We start from the raw sequence: 20,384 nt of genomic DNA on the forward strand, positions 1-20,384 counted from the left end.
TAATCTTTTAATTTTAAACAAGGTTTTATTTTAATCTTTAACTTTATAAAGTATTTTTTTTATTCATATAACCCCAATATTGTTAATTTCATCACAACAAAATTTTACATTAAACTTTTAAATATCGACAAAATATTTTTTAAATTTTACATATTAATTTTATTTTTTTTAAAATAACAATGATTAACAATAAAAAAAATTTGAAACTAACAGTGTTAGAGTGAAAGAAGTAAAAAAATACTTTATAAAATTAAAGAATTAAATTAAAACCTTATATAAAATTAGAGGACTAAAAGTATACTTTAGCTTTTATAAGTCATATCATTTATTTTTTTATCACAAGATTCTTTTTTATTTTCTATTAAATGGTGGTGAGATAAATTATTTCATCTAGACTATACTATAAGTTATTGTTAACTAATTTACGTTTCTAAAAAAATGTTGGTTAAAATCTTGAATTTCTAAAAAGTTTCACATCTTTCCAATGGTGAGCGAAGTAAATATAGCATTAACTTATTTAAAATACCTAAATTAATTACTTAAGTGTAATATAATAAAGTAATGGCATAGTTGAAAATATATATATAACCTACAAAGGCCTTATGTCTTGAACCAAATAAGATTTCTAGAAAACATTTTATATTATGATTGGAAACAAGTATGTTATTGAAATATTCATATGTAATAGGAGCAAATCTAGAAGCTTATTGAATTTTCAGACAAGGTTAATGAATTTTAAGATTTTTCTTAATTTTGAAACCCAAGAAAATAATTATACGTTAACGTTTTCACTAGACTGCTGGCTAATTAAATTTCTTTTGAGGATATTGATCAATAAATGCATTCACTTAAGAATTCAGACTTAATGTTCTACCAACTGATAAGTAAAAATATGATTTATGAGAGAGATTCAGATGTGGCACATCTTGAGGATGAATGGAATCCTTAGCAAATTTGTCAACGATCTTTTTTTTTTTTGGGCCGGCTTAATTATTTGTTAAGATTGAGAACCAAAACATTGCATTAATCCAGTTTAAGTTAATCTTCTTTGTGACGTTAGAAGAATGTAAGCAAAATTTTTAAGTGCATCCGTGAACTTGAAAAAAATAATAAATTAAATTGAAGTTAAGAAATTTGCACGCTTTATGCTTCTTCTGATAAATCGTCCTTTTTCTGAGCAAAATTAACGGAAGAAAATTAGAAATCATGCGTAAGTATCCCATGACATTAGGTTTCGCTACTTTTTTAATTAATTAATATCAAGAAATAAAATAATCTTAGGCTTGCAAAATATGTATGTTGGCATGTGAAGTATTGGGTCCCTTACATTATACACACGTACTTAATTAAATGTATGCTAGTACTTGAAAACGACATTTGAAACTTCGCTCATAGCTAGTGACCCATTCCGTGAATCAATCAATATAAGTAGGACTTGTTTTCTCTTTATTCAAATTAAATTTTAACGATATAAATTCGTTTATATTATTAAAAATCATCAAATCTATTATAAATATTATGTTATGGATGTCTATAACTCATAACTCTTAGGATTTTTTATCCTTAATGTTCTCATCAATGACATGAAAGGAGTTTCTAGTCTTAATAGCTTATAACATTTAAATGTTACATAATACACCATCATAGGCCTCATTATATCTTTGTAACATTAGGGTACGACTTGAATGATTGGAGATCTATAAATAAAGTTCAGGTCCAAAGCATATGTACATTAATGAATAAAAATTTCCTCCATTATTTTCTCTCTATTTCTTATATTGCCTTGTCCTTCTCTACTCTTCATATTAACAATATTTTACAACACGTTATTAGCATAAATTGATTCTGAAAATAAGGTATGAGCTTTTAGTTAGATTAATGTGTTCTTATATTATATATATAACTATATTTTATATTATTGTTTTATTAACATTCATGGTTATGTTGTTCTTATATTTTATAGTTTTATTTTCCTATCATTTCATTTTCTCAGTTATGTAGTAATTTTAAATTTCTCCATTTTATTCATTTGAAAATAATTATGTGATTAGTGATTTAATTTCATCAAGTCTCATTTGACATCCATTGCTTTATTTTTATTATTTGTTGTTATATATTTTTTATGGAGATTGATATACTTATTTTTCTTTCTTTATATTTATGTATTTGATGACATCATCATGATTATTATTATTATTGTTATTATTATTATTCATTTCTTTATTATTTCTTTATTATTTTTATTATTATTTTGGTCTTCCATTAAATTAATATTATATGTGTATATATATATATGTTATACATTTTGTGTTTGTTTACGTGTATGTATTGATCAATTTATGTTGTTAATATAATTTATTTTATCATATAAATTATTTGTTTTATCCATCAATTTATTTGCTTTATTGCATTTCTTTATATTTATTATGCTTTATTTGTTTTGTAAATTTGGTTATTTATATTTGTGTTTCTTTGTAGTGTGCCTCTTTTTATTGTATTTTATTATAAATTATATTTTAGCATGTGTGTGTGAAATATATTTTTTTACTATAATATTTATTTACTATGCATTATTTATTAATTTTGTATAATTCTAATTGTTATTATTATTTTAGTTTGAATCATGGCAAATCTTATCAAGCTTAAATTTACAGCTTTTGATATTACGAGAAAGAATTATCTATCATGGGTGCTAGATGCTGAAATTCACCTAGATGCCAAAGGTTTAGGAAATGTAATTTTACCTAAAAATTAAGCAAGTAGTCAAGATAAGGCCAAGGCAATGATATTCCTTCATCATCATCTTCATGAAAGGCTAAAAGCTGAGTACCTTACAATAAAAGATCCATTAGAATTGTGGATTAACCTAAAAGAAAGATATGACCACCAGAAAATGATAATTTTACCTAACGCTCGATATGAATGGATGCATTTGAGGTTATAAGATTTTAAAACTGTAAGTGAATATAATTCAGCAGTTTTTAAAATAAGTCCTCAATTGAAATTATGTGGTGAGAAAATTAATGATGAGGACTTATTAGAAAAGACATTCTCAATTTTTCACGCTTCAAATGTGCTCCTACAACAGCAATATCATGAAAAGGGTTTTAAAAAGTATTTTAAATTAATTTATTGTCTTCTTGTGGCTGAACAAAATAATGAGCTATTGATGAAAAATTATGAAATTCGTCCTACTGGATCAGCTCCATTCCCTGAAGCAAATGTGGCTATATGTAGTAATTACCGTGGTCGAGGTCGTGGTCGTGGCTGTGGCTATAAACATGGTCATGGTAGGGGATGTGCTAATTACTATTATAATAGTAGTGGTGGTACTAGTTATAATCCTAATGAAGGGCAAAAAAGAGATAAGAGTGGCCCTTTAAAAGCTGTTGAAAATTAGTGTTATCGGTGTGGTATGAAGGGGCATTGGTCATGTACCTATCATATGCCTGAGCATTTAGCAAAGCTTTATCAAGCCTCCATCAAAAGAAATTCAAATAATGTGGAATCAAATTTTACTTTTCAAAATGATGATGTTGAGGCACATTTTGCATACAAAAATGATGATATTAATGAGTTGGATGATATTAATGGTCTTGATGCTATGGCACACTTAAAGGTGGCTGATTTTTTTGAAAAACAGGATTAGACAAGTTTGGTTGAAAAATAATTAGAATAATTTGGATTATGTTTCTTGTTTTCTTGTAATTTAGGTTATGTTTCATTTAGCTTTCTCGTTTTCTTGTAATAAAAGCATTATTGCTATGAATAAATTTCATTTTATTACGTATTTATTTTAATACATTCTCTTTCTTTTGTTGAAGAATATGGATATTCCCTTTTTTTTTCATTGGACACAAGAATGAAGATATATGTCTCATGGATAATGCTACAATACACATCATACTTAAAGATAAAAGATATTTTACTTGTTTAACAATATGAGATGGAAGTGTTAATATCATAGCGGGTAATACTAAATTAATTGATGGCTCCGGAAGAGCAATTATAATATTACCTGAAGGAACAAAAATTATTATAGATGACACATTATATTCGTCTAAGTCTCAAAGAAATTTATTAAGCTTTAAAGATATCTGCCAAAATGGATATCATATTGAGACTACAAATGAGAAAGATATTGAATATCTACATATTATAGATTTTAGATTTGGAAAGAAATGTGTCCTAAAGAAATTATCCACAGTATCTTCCAGTTTATACTACACAACTATTAGTACAGTTGAAATAAATGCAATAGTCAATAAGAAGTTTACCAATCAAGATACATTTATCGTTTGGCATGACTGGTTAGGCCATCCTAGTTCAACTATAATGCGAAGAATTATTGAAAATTCACATGAACATCCATTGAAGAACCATAAGATTCTTCAATTTAAGGATTTTTCATGTACTGCTTGTTTTGAAGGAAAATTAATTAAAAGACCTTCAATTGTGAAAGTGGGAATTGAATCTCCTATTTTTCTTGAATGTATCGAAGGAGATATATGTGAACCTATCCATCCACCATATAGACCATTCAAATATTTTATGGTTTTAATAGATGCATCTACAAGATAGTCACATGTGTGTTTGTTATCAACACGTAATTTAGCATTTGCTAGATTACTTGCTTAGATAATTTGATTAAGAGCACAGCATTTAGATTATACAATTAAGACAATTCATCTTGATAATGCGAGTGAATTTTCATAGCAAATTTTTGATGAATATTATATATCAACAGGAATAACAGTTGAAAAATCTGTTGCTCATGTCCACACTCAAAATGGTTTAGCAGAATCATTCATTAAACGTCTCCAATTAATAGTTAGACCAATGCTCTTAAGGACAAAACTTTCTATTTTCACATGGGGACATGTGATTTTATATGTAGCAGCACTTGTCCGCATTAAGCCAACAAGTTATCATAGCTTTTCCCCATTACAATTGGCTTTTAGTCAGGAGTCAAATATTTCCCATCTTATAATTTTTAGATCTACAGTGTTTGTTCCTATTGCTCCACCACAACGCACAAACATGGGACCTCAAATAAGGTTCAGAATATATGTTGGTTTTGAATCTCCTTCTATAATCAAGTATCTAAAACCATTAACTGGAGATTTATTCACGGCACATTTTGACGATTGCCATTTTGATGAAACAATTTTCCCATCATTAAGGGGTGAAAATAAGCAGCTGGAGAAAGAAATTACATGGAGTGAATTATCATTATCTTATCTAGATCCTTGTACAAAGCAATGTGAACTTGAAGTTAAAAGAATAATTCATCTGCAAAATCTTGCAAATCAATTGACATATGCATTTACTAACCTTAAAAGAATTACCAAATCTCATATTCTAGCTAAAAATGTTCCTATTAGAATTGATGTCCTAGTAGGATAATTAGAAAGTACAAATAAATCTATGCCATGTCTGAAATTAGGTAGACCAATTGGTTCTAAAGATAAAATTCCTAAAAAGAAAAAAGGAACACAAAATAAAGATGGTATTGTAAAGGAGGCTAGTACTCTAGAAGAGTACGGAGACATAACTAATCAAAATATCCCAAAAGAGGTCCAGGTACCTGAAGATAATGAAGAGATCTCAATAAGTTATGTCACCATAGGAAAAAGATGGAACCGAAAAAATATAGTCGTCAACAACATATTTTTATATAATGGTGCTGTGGAAATAATGAATCAAAATGAGGATCTAGAACTAAAATTAGTTGAAGAATGTAGACATAGAAATGATTGGCCAAAATAGAAAGATGCAGTTCAAGCATAATTAAAATCACTTTCAAAACATGAAGTTTTTAGACCTGTAGTCTGAATACCTAATGGTGTAAAGCCGGTTGGATATAGATGGGTATTTGTGCGAAAATGAAATGAAAAAAATGAAGTCGTTAAATATAAAGCATGACTAGTAGCACAAGGATTTTTCCAAAAACCTGGTATTGATTATGAAGAGACATATTCTCCTGTGGTGGATGCAATCACGTTAAGATATCTAATTAGTCTGGCAATACATAGAAAACTTGATATGCGCCTAATGAATGTTGTTATAGCCTATATATATGGCTCTTTAGATACAGAAATTTACATGAAAATCCCTGAAGGATTCAAATTGCTAGAAGCATGTGAAGATTCTCAATAAAAATATGCAATTCGTTCGCATAAATCTTTGTATGGATTGAAATAATCTAGAAGGATGTGGTATAATCATCTCAGTGAATATTTGTTGAATGAAGGTTATAAAAATGATCCAATCTCTCCATGTGTTTTTATAAAGAAAAATGGGTCATAGTTTGTTATAATTGCTGTCTTTATGGATGATTTAAATATAATTGAAACTCTTGAAGAGCTCTAGAAAGTAGTTGATTGTTTAAAGAAAGAATTTGAAATGAAAGATCTAAGAAGAACAAAATTTTGCCTCAATTTACAAATCGAGCACTTAGCAAATGAAATTTTTCTTCATCAGTCAACTTACATTAAAAAAATATTAAAGCAATTTTACATGGACAAAGCGCATCTATTAACCATTCCGATGGGTGTAAGATCTCTTGATGAGAAAAAAGATCATTTTCACCCTCAAGAGGAAGATGAAGAACTTCTTGGTCCTGAAGTACCATCTCTTAATGCTATAGGTGCACTGATGTATCTTGCTAATTCAACAAGACCTGAAATTGCATGTACTGTAAATTTGCTAGCAAGATTTAGTTCTTCCCCAACAAAAAAGCATTAGAATAGAGTTAAACACCTATTTCAAAATCTATGAGGGAAAATTGATATGGGATTATTTTATTCTAATGAATTTAGATCACAACTTATTAGTTATGCAGATGCAGGATTTCGATTAGATTCACATAAAGGTAGATCACAAACTGGATATTTGTTTACTTGTGGGGGTACAGCAATATCTTGGCGTTCAACAAACAAACTTTAGCTACTGCCTCATCAAATCATGCTAAAATAATTGCAATTCACGAAACAAGTAGAGAATGTGTTTGGCTAAGGTCAGTGATTCATTATATCCAAAAGATGTGTGGTTTATTGTTGAAAAAAAGGATTCCAACAATATTATTCAAGGATAACATGGCGTGGATAGCTCAATTGAAAGGAGGATATATCAAAGGAGATAGAACAAAATATATTTTTCCAAATTTTTTTTTCACTCATGACCTTTGGAAGAGTAGTGATATAGATGTTCAACAAATTGGCTCATATGATAATCTTGTATATTTGTTTACTAAGACACTACCAACTTCGACATTTGAGAAGTTAGTGTATGGAATTGGAATGCACAGATTCAGAGACATAAAGTGATGATGTCATGAAGGGGAATGGAGTGATATTGTTACTAAGGGGAGACAATAGGGATTAAATATTATATTGTACTCTTTTTCCCTTTCTAATGTTTTGTCCCACTGGATTTCTCTAAAAAAGTTTTTAATGAGGCAACATCAGTGAATATTTAAAATATTGTGTACTCTTTTTCCTTCACTAGGTTTTTATCTCATTGTGTTTTCCTAGTAAGGTTTTAATGAGGTACAATGTTTGCTATGGACATCCAAGGGGGAGTATTATAAATATTATGTTATGGATGTCCATAACTCATAACCCTTAGGATTCTTTTATCCTTAATGTCCTCATCAATGGCATGGAAGGAATTTATATTCTTAATAGCTTATAACCTTCAAATGTTACATAATACACCATTATAGGTGTCATTATATCTTTGCAATATTAGAGTAGGACTTGAATGGTAAGAGGCCTATAAATAGAGTTCATGTTCAAAGCATATGTTCCATTTCTTGTATTGTCTCATCCTTCTCAACTCTTCATATTAACTATATTTTACAACAAAATCTATATTATGAAATTCAATTTAACAGTCTAGATGAAAGTCCACCATACGCATTAGTGTCATATTTCTGATTTGATTTAGCGATAAAATTCGGCTCCTTAATCTAAAATTGATAACGGATTCGATTGTTTATTTACAGATTTGGCGGTTATAAATAAATATTTTTCTAGAAATAACATTGTTTTTATAGGTCGGAAATCTTATTAGTAATGATATTAAGTATCCTTTAAATGCTCCAAAATAAATTAATTAATAATTTCTTTATCCTTAAGTAATTAACTCATCCAAAGAGGTAGTTAAATTATTGATAAAATTTGTAAAAATATATTATTAACTTACATTGGATGTTATGTAAGCTATTACATGCATTTTTTTAATATAATATGACAACTTCTGATAATAGTATATTTAAAAAATAGCAGTAGAGCACCTTTTGATTAAAATAAAAAGGTTAGAAAAATTAATTTTAAACTTTTAAAAGTGAGGGATTTTGTGCAACTATTTCAAAATTTAAATTTTTTTATAAATTTTAACCTTTTTTAATTTATCCTTTTCAAAGCATCATATTTAAAAGTATTTTCTTTTTCACATGTAATGTTTTAACTTACTCATAAAATTTTGTGAAAGGATAAAATTTGAAGAAAGCAATTAATGATCCTTCTTTTTATGCAAAATGACTTATAAGAATAATCATTAATTCTTTGTCAAAGATAGCTTATATATAGGAAATAGGACCAAGGGAATATAAAAAATATGTAGTGTTTATAATTTTTTTTCCTATTACACCATTTCTTCGTTTTTTTTTATCTGTTTATGCAAACAAGAGTGGTGTTTTAAAATTTAAAGAAATAAATTACTTAGATGTAGACATTTATTTCACTCAATCATAAAATTGGAATGATATGAAATTATTGAGAATATTAAAGTCTTAATTAACAATTTGAAACGTACCAAAATAATTAATACTCATTAAACTTCAAATATGACAATTATTTAAAAAATCCAAAATGACAGAAAATTCTAAAACGGCGTCGTATTACTGTTAATAGAAACACAGGCCACTCTTCACATCTGACATCGTTCACGATTTTTCGGCTGAGCCTTATTTTCCTTCCTCATACAATCTTGTTTGGTGAATCAATTATTGATTCATCCTATTTTCTCATCACGAATGCATTGAATTTTGAAAAGAAGGTATTCAATTATTCATATTTAATATTGATATTGCATTAATTCATTAAATATATTTAATATTCTCTCACTAACAGACGCAACTCTTCACAGGCCACAATTGTTCGCCGTTTATTACTTTATTATCAGATTAATTTTGTTTGTTTCCTCATAGAATCTTGTGATTCAGAACCAGAACAACAGAGGCTTTCTCTGTCTGACACAGAACAGAAACTGTCCACTCAAAAGATTTCTATATCATAATATATATGATCATTTATCATGTCCAAGCTCTCTCTATCCTCTCGTCCTATAAATACTCACAAATCAATAGCACACAAAATACAAAAAGAAAATGGGATCCTCAAATCTCAATCTCCTAGCCATTTTCTTCATCATCATCTTCTCAACCTTGGTTTATTATTATCCCATTTGCCAAGCCCAGAACACTCCACAAGACTTCCTTCAAGTTCACAATGAAGCTCGTGATGAAGTTGGTGTGGGTCCTCTCTATTGGAACGAGACTCTCGAGTCGTATGCTCAGAACTACGCCAACGAGAGGAGCTATGACTGCAACTTGGAGCACTCCGGCGGGCCGTTCGGTGAGAACATCGCCGAGGGGTACGACGACATGAAGGGCTCCGATGCCGTCAAGTTCTGGCTCACCGAGAAGCCTAACTACGACTATCACTCGAACTCTTGCGTGAATGATGAGTGTCTTCATTATACTCAGATCATATGGAGAGATTCTCATCATCTTGGATGTGCTAGGGCTAAGTGTGCCAATGGATGGATGTTTGTGATTTGCAGTTATGATCCACCTGGCAACATTGAAGGCGAAAGACCATATTGATTGGGATATTCAGATGACTATAACGTGTTGATTGTCTGTAATGTGAACTATTTATATATTTAGTTGTATACACAAACACATGAATATTATATACATACACACATATAATATCTAGATGTTATGCGCATACTCCTTTAGTTTTATTTATAGGATAGAAAAATTAACCTTTTTTATAAGAAATTTCACTATTTTCTATCTTCATATGTATTTTTTTTGCTTTTATTAAATGTTAATTTTTTGTCTTTATTAACAGTAGGTGTAAAAACTTATTAAATTTTAAAATAAAATTGATAAAATTTAAGATTTTTTTATTAAAAAAATATGTTGGAATCACTATATTGTAAGTTATGTCACGAGATGTGATTCAACAATTAATTATGACAGGTTTTTTTGATATGCAGTGAGAAAAATCGAAACAGGTTATCTTTAGGTTGAAATCCAATCCCGTAAAAGAGAGCAAGGTAGTTCTTGTTGGCCCCACCACCCCCTTTTCTCTCTCCCCCGTTAAAATTAGTGTTTTTTCCCCCTTGGATAACCATGCAAAAGTTAAAGAAATCGTGCCATGTCAAATTTTAAGAGGATTATGTATCCTATTGGTGGTTGATTAAAAATAATAAAACATTTAAATTATCTTGAAATACTTGATGCGTGAACATATCAGTGTATTTGTTAATATCTTTTAAAGATATGATCAAAAGTAACTATCTAATTTTTCATTGCAAACTCCCTAATTTTTTTAATATTTTTTGTTAGAGGATGATTATTAGAGAAGTTATGCTGGCTGAGGGAAAGTACTTCCACGGAATTAGTGTGGATATTAATTTTTGTGAATTTTGCATTTTAATAAAGATGAAAACCTTCTAAGACACATAACAATTCAGCGTATAGTAGTGAAGATATTTTGAAAATTTCGCAATCCAATTTCCTTTTAAATCCTGTTAAAATTAGTTTTGAATGACTCAGATTTTACTGTAATAATGATAAGCATTGATGCTCATCCCGCACTATCAGCAACACGACATGTTCTCATGGGAGATGTGTGGGTCTCGCGTTATGTATGTGTCTATTTCTTTCATCGGATCTTGCTTAGCACTACAGCTATGGAGAGAAAACCCAAAAAAAAAAAAAACGAAACAAAAGGAGAAAATAAAACTATTAATCCCTATATTTTTACCGTGTTCTTGTGTTAGCCATACTTTTTTCATTATTTCAAGTCTGCTAAATTTTATTTGTTTGTAATGTTAGTTCTTATTATCATTGATTAAGTTAAATCTGTTTATGTATATATAATTACTTTTGTTAATTTCTCTTAATAAGTTGGTAAAATTGAAATGAATTGGACATTGTATAATCAAAATAACTGCGTACTAACCTTTTTGTTTATCTGCCCTGTTGTGTCGTCTTTCTTCTGATGCTTTATCTATTGCGCGTTTAAATATTCTAATTTAATGTCTTTCTTGTTGTATTGCCTTTCACTCATTTTGTATACCACTCAGTATAATTTTAATAAGTTATCAGTACAAAAAATAACATGGTTTATATATAAGTTAGCCATCATGAAGTCCTTACATAAAACTTAATTTAGGGATTTAAAGAAATAAAAAAAGAAGTATAGAAACTAATACCAAAATATACTTAAAAAAACTAGAGATCAATAGTTATAATCTTTTTCAAAAAAAAAATTATATTATGGCTGTCGTATTAAGGTTTGTTCATTGGCTGTGTTTCAGTTTGGTATTTGCATTTGAATGTACAGTTGGATTTTGATTGGTGGTGTGATGATGATGATAAGAGTCCAAATCATGACTAACTATTATGAAATAGGAATTTACTATTTTGCAGTTTTCTGCTTTCTCAATAAATTAATTATTTTCAATTTTTCCTCTACGGTAATGTTGTAACGACCTTGTCTAAAATTAAATTTCCAAAAAAAAAATTATGATACAGTATTTTATATCATCTAGTGCATCTAAAATTGTACTTCTATAATGCTCCTTACAAGATTTAACTATATTGACATGGGACCAGAGCTCTTGTTTGTTGTTCTTCGTGTTGTCCATTACTATGATGGAGTGTATGTATGTATTATAAGAATGTATTAACATTTATTATGATGGAGTAACTAATTATTTTAATCTTTATTTTTTTTCTAAGAACTTTTATTATGTTAGATGAATCTTCAAAAAAAAAAATCAAACTCGATATTGATCCGTAATCCAAAAAAAATAAATAAAACTATAACGCATTCACGAGCAGTATTATAAAACATGAATAAAATTAAAAAGAAAATTTTTATACGTATAATTAAAAATAAAAAAAATTATAGGTGTGTTACGAAAATAAAATAATGAACACGCACTATAAACTCGCTTGAGAAATTAAACTTTTCATAGTTATGGCAAAATTGTCGACATTTTTCGTAATAAAAAAATGCAGGTCCCTCACAGCCTTTCAATGAGCATTAGAAATAGTAAATTTTTATTATAAAATACATGGCTCTCATTTTATTGGAGGACATGCCAAACACTAACAACATATTATTAAAATATATTGAAGATGAAATATGTTGATGAAACCAAAGAGGTTCACGGGCCACTAGTGCCATGTGAGTAATGTACATACAGATATGTACATGTGATAACTTGCCGGTTTCATATTAAATACAGACAACATGTCGCAATTGGTTGTTTGGTTGTTTGACTTGTATCTCTGTATCCTTGTCGACATTGCATAGGTTTTTTTTTTTTTTTCTCTTTCTCTTTTTGGGACAATTATGATTAAGTGTTCTCACAATACAATTAAATATTATAAGATTGATTGACAATTTAACATAACAAAATAATAACTATTTTAATTATGATGTTGTGGACCTTTTGATATTTAATTGTATTAGCCGTAATTCTCCTTTTCTTATATATCAAACCACTCGATATGAGAAATTAAATATTAATTAGATTAATTAAATTCTAACTAATCCAAATCTAGTTAAGTAAAATTATATATAAGAGTGGAAAATTAAGCTCCCTATAGCATAAGTGAGTCTTTAACATAGTTACATATAAAAAATTTTTGGTTAAGCTAACGCAACCTCCTATACCAATTGAGTGATATATGTTGTTCATTGTATAGTGATGATATAATATCTATACAAGTGTTGCATGTGTGTGGCAAAGGGAATAATTATTCTTTTTTCCACATATATTTTCACAAAGATGATGACAAGAAGTTCATATTAGGATCGTTAGTAATGGACAGCATAGCATAATTGATGATAAGACATCAATAGTTCTAAGATTTTTTGTCATCATATTAAAAGGCTTAAGGTAAGGGACAACAAATACTAATAATACTGGCTGAGCTTATCAGATCAGGCTATTCATTTTAAACTCATTTTTTAGGGTTCAAGATTGAATGTCAAGGTATTTTTATATAAAAAGATTTCTAACTTCGGCCCAGTCGTGTCTTTAATGAACTTATCTTAAATAAAAGAATTCCTAGATACAATTAAAAAAAAAAAACTGTAGACACCATATAGGGTGAAGGGACAAAAGAAGAGGGCCCCAGTCATGTGTTAAAATGCCTATTCAAGAAATCTAAACATTTAATAAATCTCTCGACATATTAATATTTATTAAGAATATTGAGTTTATCAATAATATGATATTTAAAAAATTTATTAAGGTTCCATTGAGAAGGGGAGGCCATACAATGGAATAATGGTTTTTTTTTTTCGTTTTTCATAGAGGAGGGGGTTTTTTTTTTGCCCTTTTTTTGTTTTGTGTTGGGTGGAATGGTATTTTTCTGTGAATATATATGCCAATGAATTATATTATCCATAAGCTGTAAATAATGCAACTTGTTTCAAGTTTTTTCAATAAATGGTTAGGGGATTAATATATTGCCTGAAACTGTGCGGTGTGGAAGAATTATGAATTTCAATGTTAACATGCTCTTAGGGTAAAAATGTTTTAATAAAAAATTTAAATATTTAAATTAATTAATTTTTAAATTCTAATTTTGAACGAAATATAAATAAAATTTAATCCATTGAGAATTTATTTTGAAATTTTTAAAAAATTAAGAAATTAAGATTTATTCATTTCTTAGATATATAATTTTTCCTTTCAATTTTAGTGGTTTTGATTTTTCATGCCAACCTTCTCAAATCTTCCATATCGTTTTCATTGAAGGAATCTCGTGCATGTGACGCCTGGATGTGAATAATGTCCATCCTTAGCACATGGCTGTGATTTGAATTTGGATCATATAATAAATCCTGTTTTACTTTCCTCTCTTTAATTTTATAAAATTTGAATCTGGACCATATGGATCAAAATCCATAAAATTCTCCCTCTGAAACTTACTAAATTTGAGAGCATTTGAGCCGTAAAATGAATCAAGTGATAATATGTAATGATCTTAACTTCTAAATTAAATTAAATTAATGTTTTCTCCCAATTAATATTATATTTAAATTAGTTTTATAGTAAGTGAAAGGTGGTGGTTTAGTAGAACTTATGCTAGTAACCTTCTAAAAGATCTAAAGTTTGAATTTAAAAAAAATAAACAAAACAAAACCAAAAAAAAAAAAACCAAAACTTGGTTTCAATTTTAATTATAGAAAAATTTTGTCTCATTCCTTATAATATTTTCTCGTGCCATTCCTTGTAATTTTTTCCATGAGCTTTTATTCAAATTCCACTTCTTCATTGTTGGTCAGACTCGCGAAACAGAGCATTTAGTCATCTCATTTCCTTCCTTCTCTCCACCGACACAGACCCTCTAATTCTTCACCGCCATTGCACTCTTCTAATTCTTCATCATCGGCCCACTCCTCTAGTTCTTCTCATCAATTTCAGTTGCTCGCTGTCAGTTTGCGTCTTTCCTCACTGCTGCGTCTCTGCTATTGGGAGAGTTAAGGCCACCGTTCTCTGCTTCTATTTGGTCTAGGTTGACAGCAGCAATCTGTGTATGTTCAGCTTCCATTTTTCTTCCTCCTTAGTTGCTGGACATTGTGCGCTTGTGTATGGTAAGCTCAAATCGTTTTTTGTTTTCTTTTTCAAGTTGTTGACTTTCTGCTCCTTCTCCTTCTGGTTTGAATAGCAGGGACGAAACTTTTCTCCTCTCCTTTAGTGTCATCCGTGGGCTGATGAGTGGATGTTGTCACTGTATTTTAGTTTGTGGTAAGTCACTGGTCCTTTCTTCTTCCTTTCTTCTTCTTCTCCTGGCCGAATGATGCGTCTTTGCTCCTTCTTAGTGCTGTCATGACTTTAAGAAAATTGAGGTGGTGTATGGTTTATGCTGGGTGTTACTTTATCTCCTTGTTGAGCTGAATTTTGGGTTTAAAATTAAATATTTGAAGTTGTTGGAAGGAAGCTTGAATTCTGGTTTTATAATTTAGTTAATGAAGAATGCCCCCATGATGTTTGTAAAAATGTTTAAGAGAGAAATTTAGCGAGTGAATGTTGTTAAGTGTTCATGTTTATTTTGGAGGAGGATGTTAGATGTAATACCTAATGAAAACCTTAAGATTTCTGGTGGTTGATTTTAGTCTCTTGCCAAACGTAACTTAAATGGCTGATTGGGATTTTATTCAAGATGCTTTATATGGAAGTTTGATATAAGAATTAAATGATGATAAGAAGTTGGAATGCACGGGAATGGGTAGTGAGCAAATGGGAATGCTCCAACGATGTTTATTTAAATGTTTAAGAGAAGAGTAAGGTTGGTTAATCGATATAGTTAAAATTGAGTTTGTTGATAGAAAATGAGAAGTTTATATTTTGGGTTGAAAATTTGTATTATTGATGAGAAAGATTTAAGAAATTATGTTTGAACATAATAGTATAGCAGTTAGTTTTAAATTAAAGTGCTCGTTCTTGGATTTGACTTGAAAATTACTTGATAAATAATTGTAGGATTATAATTTATTTATTAGAAAAATTAAGGGCATCATTAGAATTAAATTGAAAAGTTAAGAGAAGAAGCTGTAGAATTCTTGAAAATCCCTCAAGTGCGTGAGTGCGTCCCAATTATCTTAATTTTTTTCCTTAAAATATCTTCATTTAATACTTTGTTTAAGTCTTTGCTATTATTCTCTCTATAATTTATATAGCTCTCTCTATTTATCTTATTTTTATTCAATTAGGATTTTATTGAAATTATTCTATTTTATCAAGAAGTTATGCTATTATATCTAATATGTAATAAATTGGTTATTTATTCAAATTAATTCTATTGTTCAAATGTTATATTTAATTTAAAATTTATTTTTAAGGTGATTTGTGCATGGAAAGAAATGTTAAAAAGGAAAGTTGACAGTTGAATCTTACATTTTGAAAAGAATGATTTCAAAGTAAATTTTTTAGATCCATGCACGCTTGATTTTGATCAAGGGGACTAAGTTTAGAATGCTGATAGCTAACGGCAGTTCTATTAGCCTTTGGCGTGCCATGATACACCTAGCTAGCAGGGTGCTTATAGGAGGTGCTAACCCCGTGTGCAGGCCAACGCACGTGGAACGGAGGGATGGATATTCATAAGCATCGTACTCATGCTTGTTTCGTGGGCTTCGTGCCTGTGTTTATTTCACGGTTTCTAACCATACTTGATTGTTTCGTGGCTTTAAGCCGCGCTTGTTAGTTATTTTTTCTCATGGGCTATGTGTCCACGTTTGTTAGTTATTTACCCTCATGAACTATGTATCCACGCTTATTAATCATTCTGATTAAATCCTATTAAAGAAGGAATTTTGAAATTGGTTTTTTTAAATTTGATCTCTGAAAGCAAATTGCTATTTTTACTTTATATAAATTTTATATTGAATGATATATCCCAAGAAGTTTAAGTATATGTAGAAATTTAATAAGTTTTAATAAGTTTTATTTTGATTTATATGTTCATGGGTTATACATTTACCTAGTTATTGATTCATTGATATACTTTTCATTGTTTCCTTCAACTATAAATTGGAGTGTTACTCACCGAAAAAAATTTTTTGGTCTCGAATATTATAATTGACCCTGCACCTCTGACTAAACATTGAGAGGCTATGTTACCTTTTGAAACTATGGAAGCATAAGGTAGTTACCTTGAATGTAAATATATTTTGTATTAGGAAAATTTTAGTTTAACGCTCCATGTATACTATAGTTAGGTCTAGTTTTATTTTGTTGATATATAATCTGTTGGTGTGGGGCTAGTCTACTTTTCTGGATTGGTTTATAGGTTTTGCTATTTTGAAAATTTTGGGAGGTTCAAATTATACGGGAAACTCTGCCAAAATTTTTATAAAATATTTAAGATTTTACAAACTTCATAATTATATACATAAACTAAATATTGATATTTTAGCTTAATATTTTGTTAGTCAAGGCTTATAGAATAGGAGTTTATCTAATATTCCATGCCAGTTATGCTCTTAGTACTGGGGTGTGATATAATAGATACATTTGATTTTTTTTTTATTCCATTGGTTGGTATAAAAAATCTAGGATATTATCATATGCATTTGATTTTTACTCATGGGAGAAAATCCTCAAAAGTAGAGATCCATGAATTTATATGGATTTTTCTTTTTCTTTTTTATATTTTTCCTCATTTTATTACTTTTATAAAAAAATCAAATCTTTTTTTCTTAAAAAGATAAATTTTATGAAATTCATGAATTTCTAACTTCAAAGGATTGATTCCTTTGATTCATAGGCAACAATATGACTGTACGACAAAACGACAATATAAATAGGATGAACTGTTTTAAAGTCTCATTCAAGATAATTAATTACTCTCAAATTTATTTATAATTCAGTTTAAAAGAATTTCATTCTCTTAAACTTAGTTATCAATGGATTTGAGAATAATTAACTGTCTTGAGTTGAGCTTGTATGTAATTTTCTCATAAAAATATATAATTTGAACATGAAATTGTGAAAGTTTAAGGGAAAATTGCACCTAGGTGCTTAAAGGAGAAAAATTTCACTTAGGGCCCAATGTGTTTAGAAATTATTCTACAAGCCCAATGACCTTAGTTTTTTGCAAATATGTTTTAGGGAGAAAACACACACTTGCCCTTAGTGAGAAAGAAATTTTTTTTTTTTCAATGGACAATTACTTGTTAATACATGAACCTAAAGTTGTGAATTTGTGAACATCTAGTTGTAAAAATCTAAATTTGTTGTCACAATGAACATTAGTTCATCATAGTCATAAATTATAGATTTTGATTTGATTTGTGAATAGACGAACCTATATTTGTGAAAATTTAAACTTTAAGTTATAAATTTATGAAATTGGCCAAGACACACTTGTCAACTCTAAACAAGAATTTCACTACTAATGAACAATTACTTGTTAATGAACATAAAGTTGTGAATTTTGAACATATAGTTGTAAAAATATGAACTTGATGTCACGATGAACTTTTTTTCTAAATATATGAAGTCTTAAATCTAGATTTTGTCTTGTAAATAGATAAAATTGTATACGTGAATATTTGAACTTTAAGTTGTAATTAAGTTTGTGAACTTGGCCAACATTAACTTGTCAACTTTGAACAAGAATTTCATTAGTAAAGAGCAATTACTTGTTAATATTTGATTCTAAAGTTGTGAATATTTGAATGTCTTGTAAAAATTTAAACTTTTACTTGCTATTTTTTTTCCACTAAGGACACCTGTGTTGTTTTTTTTCTATAACATATTTGCAAAAAAGGCCACTAGGCTTGCAAGATAATTTCAGAATGCATTGGGTTTTAAGTATAATTTTTTTCTTCTCTGGGGACCCTATGTGTGATTTTCCCTTTATTTAATCAAATGTTGATCAAATTGAGAAAACTTTTGAAAATAAGTTTTAGAGAACTTTTTTTTTTTTGGGGTAAAGAAAGTTTTGAGAAATTTGATCTGCATGGCATAAGTTCGATCCCCTTGAGTCACACAGCCATGAGCCATTTACATTTTGGAGGAGGGTGTATTCTGATTTGTTTATAAAATTTGGAGACGCATATAGATATAATAAAATTTAGGAAAATTAATTTTCCAGTGCTTATAATTTCATCATATTTTGAAGTTGGTCCCTCAATTTTTTTTTTTTATTGAGTCCTTGCAATTCACTGTGTTAGAGACAGCAATCCTTCCGTTAATGATTGCTCCAAATGCTGTTTATGTATGCTAATATAGAATGATGTAGTATTGAAGAACATGCTATCAAATATTTTCCATTTTGGCCTCTCCCATTCTTTTCAATGTTGTTAGGTTGTTCTAATGTAAGTGGACTTAAGATGATGAGAAAAATCTCACATTGGATAAAGTTAGACTTAATAACTAATATATAGTAAAGATGAATGACTCATAAAATTGAGCCTTAATATTTTGAGTTAAGATGTGACGTCCTTCTGCTAATCTTGCCCGCCTCTTCTCTCCCCATTCTCGGGCAGTTGATATCCTTTGGATTCAGATGCATATCCAAGAAATATACATTTTCTAGCTCTTAAAGCTAATTTAAAATCATTAACATGTACATATGCAAGACACCCAAAAATTGTTAAATTAGAATAATTAACAGGTTTACGTGATCAAACTTTTTTGAAACTTGGAAACCAAGTGATGTGTGAAGTGAACTGTCATGTCCTAAAAATTAGATGTGACCGGCACGGGATATATATATATATATAATCATACATCCCTTAAGCTGTGATAAAGGAAACCTTAATCTAATATTTAATATTTATTTATAAAACATAATTAGACTTGAAATTTTGTAACACCTTTACTAATGTTCTCTTATAATAAAAGTTTCAGTGTTTTTGTAGAAATTTTGACAGAACTTCCTCTATAAATAGGATCTTTTAAAAATTCTACAATACAATATTTCTACCAAAAATATCAAGTCAATCAAGAGCAGAGCTCCTTTCAACTAACAGACAAAATATATAACAACATAAACAACTTAATTACAAACTATGTAGAGCACCTAACAATAAGTTTACAAAATAATATTTCATAATTAAAACTTTACATTAAGAGAAAGTTAAATCCTTAGCTTCTCCACTTCTAGTTAATCATAAACTCTTCAATGTCTAATTGGTGGTTTAGCGTCAACTACACTATCTGAAACTAAAATTATTTTCGATGAATAACGTCCCAAAAATAATTAATTAATTAATTAAAAACATGATAAAAAAGTTAAAAACACAACGATCATCATGAAAATTTAAATAAATTTGAAATAAAAGGATTCTATATAACTTAAAATGAAATCTTAAGTTATTAAATCATCATATTAAATATTATCACTTAATTTCAAAGAAGCAAATAAACAAAATGGATAATTATAAATAGATTACTAATTAAAACCATTGGAATGCAAAATCATTAAATAATTAAATTCATGTTTATAGGGACTTTTTAAAACAATTAACAAACGTAGATACACAGTCCATGAAATCAAGTAACTAGACGTGGCTAAAGTCACGAAACAGATGTGGACACATAGTCCA

At 28.9% G+C, this 20,384-nt stretch overlaps 1 protein-coding gene across 1 annotated transcript; it reads left to right on the top strand.

The window, feature by feature from the left end:
• The first annotated feature begins 9,374 nt into the window (after positions 1 to 9,374).
• On the top strand, positions 9,375 to 10,129 carry LOC129287124 (pathogenesis-related leaf protein 4-like). Its single transcript, XM_054923281.1, has one exon. It carries the CDS (start codon positions 9,395 to 9,397, stop codon positions 9,890 to 9,892), a length of 498 nt encoding a protein of 165 aa, XP_054779256.1. The 5' UTR covers positions 9,375 to 9,394; the 3' UTR covers positions 9,893 to 10,129.
• The last annotated feature ends 10,255 nt before the right edge of the window (positions 10,130 to 20,384 follow it).

Source organism: Prosopis cineraria, unplaced genomic scaffold, assembly GCF_029017545.1.
Source record: "Prosopis cineraria cultivar Desert tree isolate PC_DT_omini unplaced genomic scaffold, ASM2901754v1 PC11, whole genome shotgun sequence".
Classification (NCBI taxonomy): Eukaryota; Viridiplantae; Streptophyta; class Magnoliopsida; order Fabales; family Fabaceae; genus Prosopis; species Prosopis cineraria.